The sequence below is a fragment of the Camelina sativa genome, chromosome 6 (assembly GCF_030686135.1).
Source record: "Camelina sativa cultivar CO46 ecotype springtype chromosome 6, ASM3068613v1".
NCBI classification, from domain to species: domain Eukaryota; kingdom Viridiplantae; phylum Streptophyta; class Magnoliopsida; order Brassicales; family Brassicaceae; genus Camelina; species Camelina sativa.
The window spans coordinates 11,724,260-11,744,950 of record NC_141885.1 but is presented as its reverse complement, the minus strand read 5'-3'; the positions used below and the strand labels follow the sequence as shown (position 1 = coordinate 11,744,950).

General features: G+C 37.9%; 2 protein-coding genes and 2 pseudogenes across 4 annotated transcripts; 1 reads left to right on the top strand and 3 right to left on the bottom strand.

The window, feature by feature from the left end:
• The first annotated feature begins 5 nt into the window (after positions 1 to 5).
• LOC104790642 (indole-3-acetaldehyde oxidase-like) lies at positions 6 to 5,008 on the top strand (annotated as a pseudogene). Its single transcript, XR_015558879.1, has 9 exons — positions 6 to 347; positions 436 to 2,261; positions 2,334 to 2,543; positions 2,636 to 2,854; positions 2,948 to 3,904; positions 3,981 to 4,076; positions 4,161 to 4,258; positions 4,335 to 4,524; positions 4,608 to 5,008. The product of XR_015558879.1 is annotated as an indole-3-acetaldehyde oxidase-like (transcript).
• LOC104790641 (uncharacterized) lies at positions 4,950 to 7,861 on the bottom strand. Its single transcript, XM_010516421.2, has 7 exons — positions 7,338 to 7,861; positions 7,015 to 7,161; positions 6,754 to 6,915; positions 6,512 to 6,670; positions 6,157 to 6,273; positions 5,816 to 6,019; positions 4,950 to 5,712 (listed from the first exon to the last, which is right to left on the bottom strand). Exons 1-7 carry the CDS (start codon positions 7,620 to 7,622, stop codon positions 5,269 to 5,271), a joined length of 1,518 nt encoding a protein of 505 aa, XP_010514723.2. The 5' UTR covers positions 7,623 to 7,861; the 3' UTR covers positions 4,950 to 5,268.
• Positions 7,862 to 8,439: 578 nt separating this feature from the next.
• Positions 8,440 to 11,617, bottom strand: LOC104790640 (uncharacterized; annotated as a pseudogene). The gene is made up of 9 exons (XR_015558878.1): positions 11,342 to 11,617; positions 10,891 to 11,094; positions 10,691 to 10,748; positions 10,485 to 10,547; positions 10,040 to 10,115; positions 9,594 to 9,709; positions 9,370 to 9,459; positions 8,918 to 9,049; positions 8,440 to 8,811 (listed from the first exon to the last, which is right to left on the bottom strand). The product of XR_015558878.1 is annotated as an uncharacterized LOC104790640 (transcript).
• Positions 11,618 to 11,837: 220 nt separating this feature from the next.
• Positions 11,838 to 13,807, bottom strand: LOC104790639 (protein FATTY ACID EXPORT 2, chloroplastic). The gene is made up of 3 exons (XM_010516420.3): positions 13,270 to 13,807; positions 12,340 to 12,474; positions 11,838 to 12,132 (listed from the first exon to the last, which is right to left on the bottom strand). The coding sequence occupies exons 1-3, from the start codon at positions 13,712 to 13,714 to the stop codon at positions 11,993 to 11,995; spliced, it is 720 nt and encodes a 239-aa protein (XP_010514722.1). The 5' UTR covers positions 13,715 to 13,807; the 3' UTR covers positions 11,838 to 11,992.
• Positions 13,808 to 20,691: the final 6,884 nt, after the last annotated feature.

The following is a 20,691-nucleotide window of genomic DNA, read 5'->3' as shown; positions in this document are numbered from 1 at the left end:
GACATAAAGAAGTGTACACATAATAGTATTAGCCTATTAGGTAGACAAGTCTCGATTTAGTGGTGAAAGCGATGTCCACACTGCCTTGAAATATTTGTCCTTTTTATGTATGTGGCCGATATGTATGTGGCCGAGGAATTTTCCGAATACACTTACGTAGGATAAGTGATTACAGAGACAGAGAAAGAAAGAAAGAGAGAGAAGAAGAGAGAGAATGAGCTTGGTTTTCGCCATTAATGGGCAAAGGTTCGACCTTGAGCTCTCCTCCGTTGATCCTTCAACAACTTTGTTGGAGTTCCTTCGTTATCAGACTCCTTTCAAGAGTGTTAAACTCAGCTGCGGCGAAGGTGATTACTTTATATTCTCTTTTCTTCTTTAATTTTTCACTGTGGTGTTCTTTGTCTCATATTGTGTTATTGTTGTTGTCTGGTTCAGGAGGATGTGGTGCTTGTGTTGTTCTTATTTCCAAGTACGATCCTGTTCTAGAACAAGTAGAAGATTTCACTGTCAGCTCTTGTCTCACCCTTCTCTGCAGTATAAACCACTGCAGCATTACGACTTGAGAAGGACTTGGGAACAGCAGAGACGGTTTCCACCCGGTTCACAAGCGATTATCCGGTTTCCACGCCTCTCAGTGTGGTTTCTGCACACCAGGGATGTCTGTTTCTCTCTTCTCTGCACTCTTAGACGCTGACAAGTCTCATTCTTCCGAGCTTACGGCTGTCGAAGCAGAGAAGGCTGTCTCTGGAAACTTATGTCGGTGCACTGGCTACCGTCCGATTGTTGATGCTTGCAAGAGCTTTGCTTCGGATGTTGACATTGAGGATCTTGGACTCAACTCTTTCTGTAGGAAAGGGGATAAGGTTTCTATTAAGAGTTTACCTCGATTTGATATTGAGAAGCGTGTCTGTACATTTCCAGAGTTCCTCAAGGATGAGATTAAGTCTATGAATTCAGGGATGTACCGATGGTGCAGTCCAGCGAATGTTGAGGAACTCCAGAGCGTATTAGTAGGTTACAAGGCTAATGGTAATGGAGTTTCAATGAAATTGGTTGCTGGTAACACAAGTATGGGATACTATAAGGATGAAAGAGAGCAGAGTTATGACAAATACATAGATATAACTCGAATCCCGCAGCTGAAAGAGATAAGAGAAAAACAGAATGGGGTTGAGATAGGATCAGTGGTATCAATTTCTAAAGTTATTGCTGCTTTGAAGGAGATAAGGGTCTCACCGGGAGTGGAGAAGATGTTTGGAAAACTTGCTACTCATATGGAAAAGATTGCGGCGAGATTTATTAGGAACTTAGGTAGCATTGGGGGAAACCTTGTCATGGCTCAGAGGAAACAGTTTCCTTCTGACATGGCCACCATACTTCTTGCAGCTGGTGCATTTGTTAACATAATGAGCTTGCCAAGAGGACTCGAAAACCTAACACTGGAAGAGTTTCTCCCAGGATCTCCTCTTGAGGCTCATGATCTGGTTGTGAGTATTGAAATTCCATTTTGGCATTCTGAAACAAACTCTGAATTGCTCTTTGAAACCTATCGAGCTGCACCTCGTCCAAATGGAAACGCTCTGGCTTACCTGAATGCTGCTTTCTTAGCTGAAGTGAAGGATACAACGGTAGTTAACTGTAGATTGGCTTTCGGGACCAAACACGCCATTAGGTGCAAGGAAATTGAAGAGTTCCTGTCTGGTAAAGTAATCACTGACAAAGTTCTGTATGAGGCTATCACCTTACTTGGCAATGTCGTGGTTCCTGAAGACGGTACAAGCAATCCTGCTTACAGGTCAAGCTTGGCGCCTGGCTTCCTTTTCGAGTTCCTTCACACCTTAATAACTCATCATACTACAGACAAACCTTCAAATGGTTATAACTTGGATCCACCAAAACCATTACCAATGTTGTCTTCTTCACAACATGTTCCTATAACCAATGAATATAATCCGGTTGGTCAACCTGTTACTAAAGCTGGAGCTTCCCTTCAGGCTTCTGGTGAGGCTATCTATGTGGATGATATACCATCTCCCACAAACTGCCTCTATGGAGCATTCATCTATAGCACAAAACCATTCGCACGGATAATAGGTATTCATTTCAAGGACAATTTGGTACCTCATGGAGTTGTTGCAGTCATTTCTTGCAAGGATGTTCCTAAAGGTGGGAAAAATGTGGGTATGAAGACTGGATTAGGCTCAGTTCGCCTATTCGCAGAGGATTTCACCATTAATGTAGGCGAATGCATCGCCCTTGTGGTAAGTCCAGTCCTGTTTTTCCATTAGTTCAGTTGCATAACCAGCAGTTTTAGCACCAGTTTGTTTTTACAGGTTGCAGATACGCAGAGACATGCGGATGCTGCAGCAAATCTTGCAGTTGTTGAATACGAAACAGAGGGTTTGGAACCACCAATCTTATCTATAGAAGACGCGGTCAAGAAATCTAGTATGTTCGACATTATCCCTATCTTTTACCCACAACAAGTTGGTGACACATCAAAAGGAATGGCTGCAGCTGATCATCGAATTCTCAGCTCGGAAGTATGTAACGTAGTTTTCTTCCAAAGTTTGAAGCTAAATCTTTTGATATGTATATATATATGTTAATCTTTATTACTTTTGATGTGAAACAGATACGTCTTGGGTCGCAATACTTCTTTTACATGGAGACGCAAACAGCTCTTGCAGTGCCAGATGAAGACAACTCAATTGTAGTATATAGTTCAAGTCAGACCCCTCAGTACGTACACACCTCTGTCGCTACTTGCCTAGGCATCCCTGAAAACAACGTCCGTGTCATAACCAGACGTGTCGGTGGAGGTTTTGGAGGAAAAGCTGTCATGTCAATGCCAGTAAGTTTTCACAAACTGTCCTCTTCTTCTTTTGTTTTCCTCACTTACTACAGGAAATGGACCAAGTATGTCGAAGCTTTTCCACTGTCTCAGGTTGCAACAGCTTGCGCGGTTGCTGCTAATAAACTGCAGCGTCCTGTGAGGACTTCTGTAAACCGCAAGACCGATATGATAATGACTGGTGGGAGGCATCCAATGAAGATAACGTTCAGTGTGGGATTCAAATCCACGGGGAAGATCACAGCCTTGGAGCTAGAAATACTAATTGATGCAGGGGCTACTTTAGGTTTTAGTACGTTAATGTCATCAAATATTATAGGGGCGCTAAAGAAGTACAACTGGGGCGCTTTATCTTTTGATATCAAACTTTGTAAAACAAATCTTCTAAGCAGAGCAATCATGAGAGCCCCTGGGGACGTGCAGGGTACATATATCGCTGAAGCCATCATCGAAAATGTAGCGTCTAGCCTCTCCTTGGAGGTGGATACAATAAGAAAGATTAATTTCCATACATATGAGAGCTTAGCCCTGTTCTACAAGGACAGTGCTGGTGAACCACATGAGTCCACTTTGTCTTCGATGTGGGATAAGGTTGGCGTATCTTCAAACTATGATGAGCGGGTTTCAATGGTCAGAGAGTTCAACGACTCTAACATGTGGAGAAAACGAGGGATATCCCGGTTACCCATTATTTATGAGGTTTCCATGTTTGCAACTCCAGGGAGAGTAAGTGTTTTAAGCGATGGAACAATTGTTGTTGAGGTTGGTGGAATCGAGCTAGGACAAGGAATATGGACAAAGGTGAAGCAGATGACTAGTTATGCTCTCGGTATGCTACAATGCGATGGAACAGAAGATCTCTTGGAGAAGATAAGAGTTGTACAATCAGATACATTGAGCATGGTCCAAGGGAATTTCACAGGAAGTAGCACAACATCGGAAGGGAGCTGCGCAGCTGTTCGTCTCTGCTGCGAAACCTTAGTCAAAAGATTGAAACCTTTGATGGAGAGATCGGGTGGTCCAATCAGCTGGAACAAGTTGATCTCTCAGGTATTCTTCCTTGATTTGCTGCTTATTGTTGGTGCAACGAATTAAGGATTAAGCTTCTAGTTATATCCATACGCAGGCTTATGCTCAGTGCGTGAACTTATCAGCTAGTGACTTGTATACTCCAGAAGAATTTCCCATGCGGTACCTTAACTATGGTGTTGCTGTCAGCGAGGTAAGCTTTGTTTTCCTTTCCCAAAAATCTTGAAATTTTGGATGAAGGATGAGTAACTCTGGTGTTTCATTGATGGTACTATAGGTTGAAGTAGACCTTGTGACGGACAAACTACGGTTCTACAGACAGATATCTTATATGACTGTGGAAAAAGCCTCAATCCCGCTGTCGATTTAGGACAGGTATTAATAAATAAAGAAAGCACACAAAGCAAATGAAAATTCTTTTGTAATGTGTTTCTGTCTGAATCTTCTTCAGATTGAAGGATCATTTGTGCAAGGACTTGGGTTTTTCATGCTTGAAGAGTACATAACAGATTCATCAGGACTGGTTTTGACAGACAGCACATGGACATACAAGATTCCGACCGTTGACACCATTCCTAGACGGTTCAACGTCGAACTACTAAACAGTGGATGCCATGAAAAACGCGTACTCTCTTCTAAAGGTCAGTCACTCGTTCCTTCACAAAAAAACATTTCAAAAACTTGCAATCAACATTTTCGATCATATCGTTTGTCTAAAGTGCAGCCTCGGGAGAGCCTCCGTTGCTACTGGCAGCCTCGGTGCACTGTGCCACCAGACAGGCCGTTAAAGAAGCACGCAAACAGCTATGCATGTGGAAAGGTGAGGATGGTTCCTCCAGTTCAATGTTTCAGTTGCCTGTTCCGGCTACAATGCCAGTTGTGAAGGAGCTATGCGGTCTAGATATCATTGAAAGCTATTTGGAGTGGAAATTATGCGCAAACTCAAAATTGTGAGCAATAACAAATTTATCTGTACTTGTTTACAACTATAGCATAGAGATTGACTTCTATCACTGTGTAGGAATATTTTCCTTTTGCTCTGTTTCCTTCTATCAAAATACTCAAAAGTCAAATCAAAATTATAAATTATAAATGATGTAGCAATTATGCTTGACAAATACAAAATTCTCTTCAAATGTTAAATTAAAGAACAGACATAACGAAGGAAAATTCTGAGGAATTGAGTAAAGGGGAAATGAGGATTGAACAAACTACCTGTGTAAGAGAAGAGAAGAGAAGAAAACAACAAGAAGCTGCCCCTAAGCCCGAATCAAATACAAGAGGTCTACGGAAGCTACCATCAATCCCAGCAAACACCATCAAGCATAATAGATTCCAAGCTAGACTGTGTCCAGCTTTGACCTTGACCATATCAACTGATACTACTACCGTTCATAGCTCCATGCATACTCTCCATTGTAGTGAGCTCTGCCATGCCTTGATGGTGCAGGTTCATAACTGTGATTCTGATGAGGCTGCCACCTTGATGGTGAAGGACCCGAGCGATGCCCACCAGAACTGAATCTTGGCGATCTATAGTCATTACCCCTATGTCTACTGGATGGCCTAAGGTTATATCCCGATGGTGTAATGGGAGACTTTGGCCTACTCATCTTTCCTCTTTGGAAAGGTTCTTCTTCTGGTTCCTCTGCGGTCCAACCGCCTCTGTGTTTTCGTTTCCGTGGTGAAGTCTGAGGCTGTTCTTCTTTATGCGACTTTTTATGCTTCTTAGTCTTCCCATTGGATTCATAGGGAGTCGATTTGCGTTCCGAGTTCTCTTCATTTTTCTTGCGAGATTTACGCGACGGTGTAGATATATCACGGTCCCTCTATATGTAGCAAAAAGGCAACGCTGTGAGTCATTATAACGTGAGAGAAAACAAAAGAAGCGAAGAGCTCAAAGCACCAACTGTAGAGAGAAATAGAGCCTACCTGGGAGGACTGGGGGCATTCACGAGCGAAATGTCCTACTCTATCACAATTGAAGCATACACTTGGTGAATCTCTTCTCTGTGAAAAGCTTACACTGGAAGAGTTAGGGCAGTCGCGCTTCAAATGCCCTTCTCCCCCACACTTAAAGCATGATGGACTGACAGAATCATTTTCGTTGCTTTCATCATAGTGTCTACCACATGCCTGGAGAGAATTCTTTTAATTAGATAATAAGTTCTGCATCTTTCTTATAACTAAAATGAAATATAGATCAATTCTGTTCAGAGAGCAAACTCAGTCGACAGTGTGGCTAATTCAAAATCAGAATCTCAATAACTTACCAGTCCAGTATGACTCAGTTGACCACATCTGTAGCAAGATACAGCCCATGACGGTGAATTACCAGGTTCGACACAACAAAGATGGCCAAAGTTTTTACAGACATAGCATTGTATATCCTGGTCAAAGTAAATACAACAAGATATACAATCAGAGATTAGATGTAGTAGAATATATATCCTCCGGTTAAGGAAAGTCAAGAAAAAAATGATAAATCCAGACATGGTCATGATCTGTTCCTTTTCGATTAAAGGGTCTTCTTGTTGATTGAAATTTTAAAACAACAATAAGACAATAACAGAAGGAATAAGAAATGAATCATATGCCAAGTAATGAATTTCAAGAAAACAAAATTACCTTCAAATCTTCCTCAGAGTAGTCATACGTGCACAAAATCATGTCATGTCCAAAGTCTCCACATCTTAAACATAGAGCTCCTTTAGACCCGCTTTTGTACTTATTCGGACAATCTTTAGCTCGGTGTCCACTTTTTTTGCATATGTAACAATCATGTCCCTGTCAAAATAAGGAAAAAAATTACTCAGCAACCCAATGCAACAAAAATATCTCTAAAACTTCTATGGTCTACCAAATCAAACCTTTGAACATTGCCTTGCACCATGTTCCAAACTCCCACATATAAAGCAAGGCTTCCTACGCTTGGTAGGAGTTGGACAATTGACAGTTATATGACCTTGCTCCCCACAACTATAACAACTCATCCAACCTGCATCAGGAGGATCAAAGTATCTTGCTCCACGCTGAGATAACACAAAACCCCCAACAATGGTCATCATCACAGAGATGTATACTGTTTACCCAAAAGTAAAAAAAGGCAGTGATTCATTCAATCAACTCACAAGAAGCTTTTTCAAAACCAAATTGCTAGATGGTTCTCCATCTTTTGGTTCAGCAGATCTCTCAACCTCATCATCTTCACCTTCACCTTTTACTACATCCTCCACCACCTTCTTCTCCTCCTCATCTTGGTCTTTCCAAACAATAGGCTGATACAAAATTTAGAAAAAAAAATCGAGAGGCATTAAACACACAAAAGCATCAAACTTTCCTATTGCAAATAGTAGGAATTTAAAGCTATATGTAGAGCAATTAAGAGAGACTATAATAAAAACTGAAACTGAAATGAGAAGAAGATATATAGAAGAGAATCCTTCATACTGACAATTTCGTTAGCAGCTTCTAACTTATTTCTCTTCACCTTCTTCTTCTTCTTACTACTCTCAGAGTCCCTTTTAACCTTAGACGTTCCTCCATTAACCATAACAGTACTAACTACACCAGAATCAGAGAGATCCGAATCAACCTTGTTCCCAACATCACGCCTCGATAAAGCCTTCTCTAATATCTTCAAGCTAAGATCTTCATTAGCCTCATCATCGTCTTCATCTCTCTCTTCCTCGTCTTTGCCGTCATCAAAAACAAATTTTTCATCTTTATGCTTCGGCATGACTAAAAAAATATCAAAACCCAAAATACCAATTCTACACCTAGAACTCGAATTGAGCAGCTTAATCGGCCAAGGGTTTCGAATAATTTATTTCGAAAGTTCGAATTTTTTTTTTTGTGGGAGACGGCCGGCGGAGGAAGAAGAAGAAGACTAAAGGGTAGGGTTTTTTATTGCTCAGTTTACAGTTTTACCCCTGAGATAATTAATTGTTTTTTTTACAAGGCAACTTCAACAAATGTAACGGTTGAGAAAATTGCCAATAATAATTATAAATATTGCATTATTCAAAATTACGAATGTCACAATTTTTTTTATAGATATTGCATAGAAATTTGGGGGAAAAATCATATAAAAAGACAGTAAGAATTCAAAAAAAAAAACGTGGATGAAGGAGTAGTTCACCAGCATCGGTAAGTTTCACATTCATGTGAAATTGTGAACTTTGATTTGTCATAAGTTTCACATTCATATCATATGAGTATAAATCAAGTTTGCATCCAAAATAAGATGTGCCATATTGCTCTTTTAGTTTATATGTGCCAGCTAATTCGCTTAAATCTTAATTCTTTCATCAAAATCTAACAAGATAAATATATTTAAATTCCTTTTTGAGGGAGATTGTGAAACTTTCATAAAGATTACCAATGAAAAACATTTGATAACAAATATACTTCAAAATATTATTGGGCTTCAGAATTTTCCGCTATACATTTCCTCTATTTCGAAATGAAGATTAGAAGTAAGTGGTGGCTCACAATTTAACCAAATTTGGTTGTAACTTGTAACGTTCTACTCTGGTTTTGTGACTCTGCCAATATGGCTTAAACACACTTATGTATTGATTTTATAAATTTAACAAACCCCTGAACCCTATATTTTGCATTGAGGGTTGGTTAACAATGAAAACAGTTGTCGCCAATGTATTTACATGTATACATATTGTTCCAATTTTTTTTGGTTCAGAGAAGGATATATGCTCAGGGAATGATCAGGGCTAGTCTTTTCGTCAATATATATCCCATCCTTACATTGCTTCAACAATACATGAGACAGCTCAATTCTCAAACTGTCTAAACCAGTCGACGATAGTTTTCGAAAGAACTCGAGTTTCGCTAAGAGGAATGGTCTTTAGCGCCTGAGCCACAGCATCTGCAGGTGTGTAGAGAGACCCAATCTGCCATTTTGGGTCCTGGAGAGAACATAATCAAACCCAACTACAACAAGATGGAAGAAAAAAAACAGAACAGTGTTGTTTATCTGCAGAACTACTAGCTCTAGTATTGCTTGGTTATTACCTGTATGCAAGGTGTGAGATGGTTTCCATTCAGCCGGACCTTTTCAAGTGTACCACCAATAGATTCTATCCGAGGCCTAAGGGTTTCTTCAAGCAAATCAGTCTCATCGATTGCATCCGAGTTGAATTGTACCTGCCACAAATGTTGCAGGAGACAGAGACACAGACACAGATTAGTTATGACTTTTGAGTAACAAAACAGTCTTTATGTCCAATAAATTATCCCATAAATGTAAACCAGCGCAAATCTTGTCAGAAACACACTCTAATAATCTCTACTCAAGATCAATGTGGACAGACACGACAGTTTGCTTAGCAGTTGGTTCACTCTTCAGTCGACCTAATTAATGTAACACCATACGTTATTCAATCAACAGACGTCCCTGTAATGTGAAATGGTGTTTCTTTTAACCATAAAGCTCATATAACTCTAAATGAACCTGAGTGCATTACCAGTAAAGTGTGAGGAACATTGTAGGAGCACTTGAAACAATTGCGATTCTCAAGTGGTGACGGTCGAAATTCAGACACCCCTTGTCCAACCTTCAAAGAACAACGAATAAAGAACGAAAGTTTCAAAAAAAAAAAATATTATTACTAGGGCTTGGCTAATTACAAGGGAACTACAAAAGCTCATTCTTCGATATAAAGTCAAGAAGTCTTTACTGAAGAAATACCTCACCAAATACTGAGGGCAACTGATACACCAAATTAGTAAATGACTTCAGAGCTTCTTGATCGTTATTCAGAAACGTTGTCCCAGCTGTGTCAAGTAAAAGTTTCAGCACATCACCTGTAAGTGAGCACAAGTGCAAAGATATTAGCTTCTTTTGATTCACAAGAACCATAAGAGTCTTTTTGGTGCATAAATGATACAGAAAAGGTAAAAGGCATAGTCCTCCAACTTATGTCAACATAAAATCATATCCCTGGATAAATTAGGACGCACTATCCAAGCTGAAAGGTTAAAGATGGATGAAACAGGACAATATGAACACTAACTAGAGAAGTTCATTCATTCTTTGCTAAGATTCAATAGACAAAAAGACTGAACCTTGTTTCTACTAGCAAGCTCTAATTAATAGATTATTTGAATTAGACCATATAGCGTAAGTAGTAACACCTGAAGCATTTCGAGCCATTTCATATACTGGAGAAGCTTGCACGACTGGCATCATCTGCTGGATGAGAGGACCAAGCTGCAGAGGAACAGAGGAAATCTAAGAGACAAGCAATCATAGTCTCATTTGTTTGGTTCATCCATTTGTAAACTACAGGATCAGATTGGCTTTCATATTATTGAAAAATCAATTCAGTTCAAGAAGCATTAGATAGCAACAAAATTCCAAACATCAATCAATATTGTGAAGATAATAGCCCCAGCACCAAGATCAGGCAAATAAGAACGTTTAGCTACTTTATTTGTATCCTGGGATCTCTTTCGGAGTCATATAACTATATAATGAAGGTTTAAATAGGGAAATGTAGGAGAACAATGAAAATTAACTAATACACATTCTAAACCAAGCAAAGCTTAAGAGACTAGTCATAAGCAATGGTGATATTACCTGCTCAAAATATGGAACTGCCTCAGTCGCTGATTTATTGTTGAATGAAATGATGGCATTAACCTTTCAGAAGAGATATAACATAATCGTCACACTTGCTTAGAATTAAGACAAATAAAAAAGGTAACCTAACCTTTGGTATCTTGGTGATCTAATCTTTGCTGATTTTACTGATATTGAAAATTTTAGCTCACAAGTAACATAACCTTTGGTATCTTCTCAGCAAAATAACTTCCGGTCAAAACTTGTAACAGTGCACCATTACTGTATAAAAAAGTTCACAGTAGTCAGCATTCAGGACATAGAAAATTCATAGGGTTGATTGAGCAAAAAAAAAAAAAAAAACACATATAGAATAAAGTGAGAACACATTGAATTGAGGAGAGAAGTGAAAATTTTACCCCACCTGTGACCAACTGAGAAAACAGGAAGGTCAGCTAGATCTTGAGGATTCAAGTTTGAAGTTGGAATTCCAGATGAGACAATCGTGTCCAAGCAGGAATTGAACCTCTGATAAACCTGCTTAGCAGCTTGTTCATGATCAAATGTAACATTGTACGGCACTGATACTATTAAATACCCTCTCTTTGCCAGTAGCTCCTTGAGGTAACTACAAATCATACAGACACAAAGGAACATTTTTTTGAGTTTTAGAATCAATCATTTACACATGTATGAAACCAACGCAAGCAATTTTCGAAGCACTTCATGACCCAAAACTCAGCAAATCCATGGAATTATAGAAAGCCATAATCTACAATTACAAAAGCTTTATTCATCCTAAGCAGATAAATGATAATTAAACTAGTCCAATTCCTATAAACATCTAAACCCAGAATCATCAACTATCATCGTACCTATAGGTGAGTTCAGGTACAGCTCCAACGAAAGCACCTCCCAAGAATTTAACAATGGCACGCGGTTTCTTGAATCTAGGAGGAGGAGGGATGACCAGACAAGAGTCAAGCCTCGTGTATACCTTATCGTTTCTGCTGCGATAGTAACTTCTTCCACTCGCAGTGACTCTGAGAGGCACGGCTCGAGCTCGTCTGCTAAACAGAGTCGCCGGAACCACTTAGAGTACCCAGGAAACTCGAACTGGCTAAAGCAAACTCCATTCTTCTTCTTTTTCCCCGTACAATTGTGGAGAAGACGAAACAAATGTAAAAGTAAAAACACTTGTCCTTTTTATTGCATTAAGTAATTTTTTTTTTCTCTTTAAATTTAGTGATTAAATTTTGTTGTAGCTTTAGTGAACTCAATTGGTTCCACGATTGAGAAACTAAAACGCATCTAAGTTCGGATTCTGGCCTCAGAGCTAAATCCATAAGAAATAATAAAGGTAAAAGGGTCTTTCTCTGGAACGTTTTGCTAGTTTTTTTCTTCTTACGGTTCATACAAAACAAAGTAGCAAAAGCTGCTTTACACCGTGAAACACACACAGAAAGAAAAAAAGGTCAGACACTTTGTAATAGATTGGACTCGCGAGTGCTGGCTGCTGCTGCTGCTTAGTGAAGGCTGCGCATGATACCGTGTATGTATCCTCCGGTCATGATGAAAGACATGATTGACACGACTCCAGCCGGAAATATCTTCTTCGATCCCATGTATCGGGTTCCCATCACCCACGTTAATGCACCCGCCATCACTTTTTTATACAACACAAACAAACACAAGTGTTAAGGCGGCAATCTTATCAGGCATCGTAAAAAGATAAAGACTATCATCACCATCCAAGAGTCCAACTTTTGATCCTTTTTTCAAACTAGCCAATTGTCAAACTAGGATTAAGCTACGACTACCAGATGTGAGGACTTGACAGAACTACTCTGCTGTTGGATATGTTTTTCCTTACCTACGCCAATAGTTGACGCAAGAACTGGTTTTGTTGGGAGCTGTGTGAACACATACATCAGAACAGCAGCTGACAGTCCACCTGCAAGGAGTGATTTCTGGCTACCACTCTTCAGATAACCCATCAGTCCACCAACTGCATCAAAACCATTTAACAGTTCATGGGCTTTTGAGCATCACTTTCTAGGCAAGCATAACATCAGTGTTCTTATATACGCTATATCTGTGAGTCCATAATAAAATGGGAAATTAACTTCAGCTAATAAGCATACACAGGACAGGATACAGACTGGACTAACTTTGGATTGTGAAACTCAGCGATCTGAAACAAATTAGTAACATTATCTCATAGAAAGAATCTTAAAGGCATCAACAAGGACAGTAACCATTCAATTTGAACCTAAAGCTATGACAGTCAGATCCAAAAAAAAAACCTTTATTATTGCATCAAGTTATGCAGAATTCAAGTCACATCAAAACCCATCTTTAGCAAATCTGCAACAGCAACTAATCCTCTATGAACCTTTTTCTTCTCACAAATACTAACGAGTGTGAAGATAATTCTAACTCCTTATTCATCTGTGGGAGTATCTAAAACTCCCCAAGATAAATCAACTTCTTAAGAACATTCAAAAAATGGATTCCACTAAAACACTAGAGTTCAGGAAATCATCACTGATCAGATTCTAATCCCGGATAAAGAATTGCGAAAATTTTGCTATCATTACCGCATCCACAGTGATCTATACAAACCCCAACTTGAAAATCAAATCTAACTGACGAAGCAGGTAAAACCCTAAACCCTAAAAGTGCCAACAGATGACAAAATTGAATCTCTCACCTACAACAAGATAATTGATAATCTTAGCTTCATATCCAAGTTCTAAAATCCTTATGCATAACAATGGATTCCACAATGAAGATATCTCACCTCCGACAAGAAAAGCGTAACCAAGAGTCAACTTCTGCGACATTGACAAAGGCGTATTCTTCTTCCCATCACTCTCCTCCTCATCACTATCTCCTTCGTCGTCATTTCCATCGCCGCCTCCACCACCGCCGCCGCCAAATTTATCACCTCCAATTCCACCACCTCCGTCATCGATCGCAGGCTCAACTTCAACAGCTTTGACTCCCGAAGCAACGCAGTTAGCAGTAATCGCACCGGTGATCGTCTTCTTCGAGTCAGAGGGAACTACAGCACCGTGAGGAAGTCGTCGATGACCAGATGCGAACGCCAGAGGATGAAAACCGTTGGAATTGAGGAATCTGACACTTCGGATCGGCGAAGCAACGGAGGTATTGAGTAGGAAGAGATTGGGTCTGAAGTGAAGGAGAGAGGACTGTGCGGAGGAACTCAAAATCAAATCCGCCATTTTCGTCTTCTTCGCAAGCTTCGTTTAACGACTAAAATTTTACTGATTGATTGATTGATTTTTTCTCTCAGATCAACGAAGCACGTTAATCAAATAATGAACCTTAACCGGCTATCTGTAAACCGGTTTTCATTAGGACTTACTTCGGTCCAATTGGGTTCGTTAATTTCCAAGTTCGGTTTAAAAAAATTCTAGCCAACATTGACTGGATTCGAACTTCGATTCTTCATTTGGTTCGGATCATGTAAAAATACTGAGTTCCAATTCCAAACTGAAACTGAAACAACATTTATATTGGTTTGTTCGATTTAAATTCCGGTTTTCTTATTATATAACTTCAGTATATTTTCTATACGTTTCAAATAATTTCGGTACACTTCGGTTTTCTTTGGATGATTGGTTTATGCTTTATACCAAAAATCAGAGAAAATAAAAACTTTTAGTGTTTCTGGTCCGAATCAGTTAGTTGCTAATTAAAACAATAATAAAAGTTTCTTCTCTGTTTTTAAGCATATATTATTAAAACTGATCTGAATTACCAAAACTCCGGTTTTCTCCGGTTTGGTAAGTTAGGTACGGTACATCTGCCTAAGTCTTACATTTGGGCCCATAGTTATTGCGGGCCTAAAATACCAAAAGACGTCTCTTTGGTCTTCCATCCCACTGTGTGTGGTAGTTTCAATGCAGAAAACGAGAAGTCCAAAACCATCGCCAGAGGAGAACCACCGTCGAAGTCCCTACTTTATAATAATAGAAAGCCGTTGGTTGATTGTATTCTAGTGAAACAGTGGAGATGATTACTACTGATAAAATGGAAGAAACAGTGAAGGGCATTCACAGAGAAGCTAAATCTCAGGAGGACATGGACCACGCTGAAGCACTCGTACCGGAGACAGTGGCTCCGGCGAATAAAAGAAGTTTCTGGTTCTGAAGACGAATGCTTTATTTATAAGAATTAACAATGAGGAGTAGTAGTAGTAGTAGCTGATGATTACTTAAACAAAAGAGTATAAAGAACTGTTCAAACCTGTTTTTCGTTGCAGATTCACCTGTTGATTACAAAGAGACAGCAATTAAAGTTCACATGCTTTAACAAAATCTCGTACATCACAACCAAAAGCAACTGAAAATTTTTAGTATTTTTTCTTTCCACACCAATTAACGAGGATCGTAAAGTCATTGATTGTAACTCTCTATTTAAAGACGCGATACTACTTTATCGTCTCTTGACAAATATTCTCCATCTTTCTTTATGGAATCAAGTTCTATATCAATCGAGATTTTGATCCAAATACTATCTTTTGAATTAGGTTAATTAGTTACAACTTACAACTCTATTAATAATTATCCTTTAAATAGTATAAGGGATATTTCATCATTACATCATACTGTATGCCATTGGCATAAAGAACATAATTTGTGGAATATTACATCATGTACATGCCATTGGCACTGGAAAAAAAATCTAAATGTTTAAGTTTTAAATTTGTAATCCTTATTATCCATGTAGCCAAACATCGTGATAAGAATATCACATTATATTTGTATTTTTTTTCAAAATAAAAATAAGTATTTTTCCGTCAAAATACATATTTTATTTCTGGAAATCAAATAACAATCTAATTTTCCAGTTTTATAGGAAAATTTTTTAAAATAAAATTAAATAGATATACACATGAAGAGTATTGCAAAACATATACTTAATAAAAAATACTTTAAAAAGTTTACCAGTATAATAAAAAGAAATTGAAAAGGTTGCAACCCTAGCGAACAGGATGAAAGCATAGAGGATGATGGTCGGCCGCTGGGAGGAACTCCAGTGACATCCCTAGTATGGGTGGAGAAGGTGCAGGGTAGTATTGCGGGAGGAGTTCTGGCGCCAGAGACGGTGTTAAATGATGAGTTTGTGGTTTTAAAGATGAGCTTGGAGTTTCTAAATGGAGAGGACGGTGAGCCGGATATCACAATCGGTAATGAGGTGTTAGAAGCTATCAGTAGTTTGTATCGGCACTATATGATCGTGAGAGTGTTGGGCCAACAAATCATTATTGATTCGTTGAACCGAAAACTTCAGAAAATATGAAAGCCGAGAGGAGGTATGGAAGTGTTAGATTTGCCGAGGAAATTCTTTATGATTCGATTTGACCTAGAAGAGGACTATACGATAGCGGTGACTGGTGGTCCGTGGAGGGTGTTTAGGAGTATCCTAATGGTTCAGGCATAGTCCTTAGACTTTGATCTAGACGGTGTGGATACGAATCTGTAATCTCTCGATGAACTATTACCATCGGTCAATCCTAATGGGAATAGTAGAATGATCGAAAATTAACACGCGCGCACACAAATGTTGTTTTAAAGGGGACTTGAACCCTTCACCTCTTGAATTAGGTGGTGCATTCATTACCACTACACCATTTATATCAACAAGTTTAATGTAAAATCAAACAACTTTTATATTCCATCTGGTGCAGTTGCACCACTCTCAGCCTCTCTGCCAACATGTGTCCACTTCTTTATGAAATGTTAATTGTGGTTGGTAGTATAAATAGTAGAAAATTAGTTGTAAAGATTGTTTGGATATAAATGTATATAAGAAATAATATAGATTCCATTTATTTTTTAATGAGTCTAATTTTTTGTTTTGTATGTGATAATATTTTGTATAATATTTTATTAATATATCAAAATATATTTTAAAAATGTTAATATAGATGATGGAAGTGGTTAAGATAATGTGAGATGCTCCATAGTTCATGCATTTATCCACCTAATTTTGATTTCAGTTAACAATAAAAAGTTGTCTTTCTAACTAACAAAAATAAAGAAAAAAAAACGAAAACAAAAAATGACAAAAAAAAAAGTGGTTTTGGAGTCTTGGTAGCTAAAAAAAAAATGCCGCATTTAACCAGATTTTTTTTTTTCTTTTTCAAAATTTCTAATATGATAAACTAATTGTAAACATTGTATATTGGGATGGCTCTGAGATAACCAATAAGGTAAAGTGTTCTTTGAGATATGAGTTTACTTCTCATAGTTGCAAATTTAAATACTTATAAAACTAGAAATTGGGAGACTCATATTAGAAATGAGTCGTTGTAATACTCAAAAGGGATATTGGGGGTGTCTACTCACTCAAAGTGTTAGTCAACCAACCAAAGCATAAAAAAGAAGATCATATCTCACATGGGGCCTTGTAATCCCCAAAGCTTTAGCTGACACTTTCTCATTTGTCTTTTGAAAATCAATGTATCTGGTTTTCTTACTCTTTTTTCATTTTCTTATGCATAATTTCTTATATTTATATGATATATGGTGGTTTATATGATCAAACAGTGAAGTTGTAGCCTTCTAATATAGTTTTTTTTTAATGATAATTTGTAAAACAAAAATGACATTTCACAGAAGAAAAGAAATAGTGAATTGTGCTAGGAATAAATTAATTCAGACTATATATAAATAGTTTACCTTTTGTACCAGCAGAAGGTCTTTTAGTTTGTCATAAAAAAAATTTCATAGATATTCTCTGCAATAGATTATAAAATATCGTTGGCTACATCTTTTTTTGAGCTAGTTATCAATTGATTGGATTTAAGTTTATTCGGAATATACAAAAAAGACCGAAGAACGTACGTTAATCGATCAAGTGGGACTCAAGACAAACAAAAACACCCATTCAACCATGCAATATGCATCTTTTTTTATAAGATCGTTTCTTAATTAGATTGCTGATCCAATTCACGCAATGAAAAGATAGAAATTTATCAGACATAATTATGAGTAAAATAGGATACTGGAGCATTCTAATGAGTTAACGAAAGTTCACAATGTAAAATGTTCAACCTAGCTAACTTACGGAGCGCAAGGAAGCAACGACAATCAATTTAATCAATAGAATCAAAATAATCGATTATGACATGCTTTTTGAAGCCGTCAAGATTTTAATAGATCTACCGAAAACAATAAAATAATTATGAAACTCATATTTAATCAAATCGTAAAAATCAACAGTTGAAAAAAATTATAACCATAAAAAGACTATTTAAATATATAAAAATAAAAATTATCTTGGTATCTCAAATTTTGACTCCTTCGACCTTCTACCAAAATTTTACGATGATGTTGTTTCTTCTTTTATCTTGTAAAACCGTTCGTATAAGAGTCATGTATCCATTTTTTTGTTTGTTTATTGTAATCGAAAATCAGTATCAAAAGGAAAAAAATAATTCCTAAACTGAAAAAAGTATATATATAATAAACGAGAAATAAAGGGAGGAGAGTCGTACTCAATGGTAAAACTGCTACGATATATGAATGAAGTATTACTAAGATATAAAAAGAAGAGAGTTACAGAACGATTAAACTTTATAATGATGGTCCTTAAATTATAATTAGGTGAAGAAATGGGACAAATCCTTTCCACATGCATATGACACATGATGTCGTCTACTAACAAAAACGATGGTTAACTCATATATATAAATAAGGTGGTCTCAATCTGACACATCAGTTTCCGAACTATCTTACTCAGATTCCATTACTTTAGAAAGTTTAAAACTTTCATATGTCAAATGCTCTACCTGCAAATGTCACGTCCTACCTTTTTTTAACTTATAAACCTAATAGATATATATATAAACAAAAATTGAAAAGGCATATTTGTTAATGCACAAAATCGTCCATACTATTGGCATCATTGACTTAATTAGTGGCCTCTTTGATTTGATTAATTCGATCGAAGCCTTGTATTACGTGACATGCATGCAATGTCCACCACAAACTAGTTAGTTTATACAATTATAAAATATTACTTTTATAATCATTAAAATATACTCCTTCTGTCTCATAAAAATTGATGTTTTGAAATATTCTTTTTGTCCCACAAAAATTGATGTTTTGTAAATTTCAAGAAGTATTCATTGAAAATATTTAAAATTTTGAATTGTTATTGGTTTAAAATTAAATAATATCTCATTAGTCAAAAAAAAAAATATTTAAACTCAGTAATCATTGTTTTCTTAAAATGTGTAAAAGCTTCTAAACATCAATCTTTATAAGACATAGGGAGTATATAAGAATTCTCTTTTTTTTTACCAAACATTAACTATAATATAACTCTAAAATTGGTTCTACAAGCCGGAGGAAAAATATGTACAAAAGAAATTGCAGAGATTAAAGATCTAGAAGACCGAGCGAAACAATCCGTCTTCTGAATCGATGTGCGTGATATCTTAGACATGGAAAAGAGAGGAAAGAAAGCGCATAGCAGGTGAAAGTCATCTAGAAGATTAAAATATATGGGCCATTCTTCAAGAACTTGAATCATCTAACTAGTACTGCACAATCCGTCTCGAAGCGCTGACAAGCAACCCCTCCAGCAAAGATACCCTCCATGACCCAAAGCAGAGCTTCCAACTTCGAATGGAGCAGAGAAGGACTTTGTCTCAGACATTGTAACGCTCGTAACCCGAAAACTGTTTGTGTACTTGGTGTCGAGCGACACCAAGGGGTGTCGGTCGACACTAGCAACGTTCGGATTAGACGGTTAGTTTCATCTCCAATTTTGGTGCAGTTTAGTGTAGTTTGAAGGGAACCCTAAACCTTCCATATAAAAGGAGCATGTCTCTCTTTCTTTAGGGGTCTTGATCCCCAGTCGATTCCTTCCCTTGAAGGAGAAGAGAGAGAGGTGGTTGTATCTCTTAGAAGAGAGGACAAATAAGATGGTTTTGGGGGTGGACAGAAAAAGGAAAGAGGTTGTGATGTATTGCTCAGGCATGGAGGAAGAAAGGAAAGCACCATTGGTCGTGTGGTGTTGTTCTTAGCCCAGATTCGTCCCTAACCCAGGTAAGAAGGTGATTTGGTGCTCATCTAGGGGGTTGAGATGTGTGAGATTAATTGTGATGGGGTAAGTTGGATTGCAAAGAATCAATGTGTCGCTTTCTATGGCTATAGGCTCTGTGAATGCGTGGTTTACGTGCTAAATCGTTATGATCAAGTATTAGTTGTTGAATTGGTTTTTTATGGCTGATAATAGCCTAAATTTGAATTCAGGTCGTGTTTCTAGGTTGGTGTCATTCGACACCATTGTGGTGTCCGTCAACACCAACACCTGTAGATGGACTGCGCGTACTAGTTCGAGATAGCTACTTCAGAGCAACATTTGGAGGATGAAATAGAGTCTGATTTGGCTGAAATTTGGTGGGGAGCTTAGTGGTGCTATAAAATTCATATCCAACGGTGGGTTTGTGAAATAGACTGTTGATTTGGGATTTAATCAAGTGTTTTTATTGTGGTCTAGCATAGACAGTTTTGCGGTAAGATTGGGGTGTCGAGCGATACCAAAGTAGTGTAGGTCGACACCAGCATGTTTTTGTGTGTTTGGGTCGTAGGAGAATGTATGTAGTTAGGTTTGGATGAAGAGATATTGACGGAAGTGATGGTGTGGGCCTCGGTGTCGACCGACACTAGGAGAGTGTTGATCGACACCATGTGTGTTGGATCGCAAGTGGTGCATTGGGTGACAATCGAAACCAGATGGAGGTGTCGATCGACACTGGAGGAGTTGATAGTGAATTGAAATATTTGTGGGGAAGTGTTAACTGTGGCTGGACAGAATCAAATAATCCAGTCCACCTCTCTTGTTACTCGGTCGTTAGGGATGGTTGGTTGTGCGACTCAGTAACTAGATGAGGTGGAATTTGGTGTATTTGTGGGAGTTTTTTAAGGAGCGATTTATACGGCGGTTGTATCATCGGAATTATGGGGTTCCAGTGAGATCATTTCCCGTTGATTCTGTGTGAGGATTGGGAATCCGAGTGCGGTTGTTTCAATTGGTATCAGAGCGTATATGGTTCTAGGACATGTTCTTGAACGGAAATAGACTTGTCTAGGTCGTGGAGACGCAGTAAGTGTTAAGGAAGAGCACAAACGTTTTGTTGAAGTGATTGATCCATGTGTGATCAAGTAGGAAAATGTTTTAT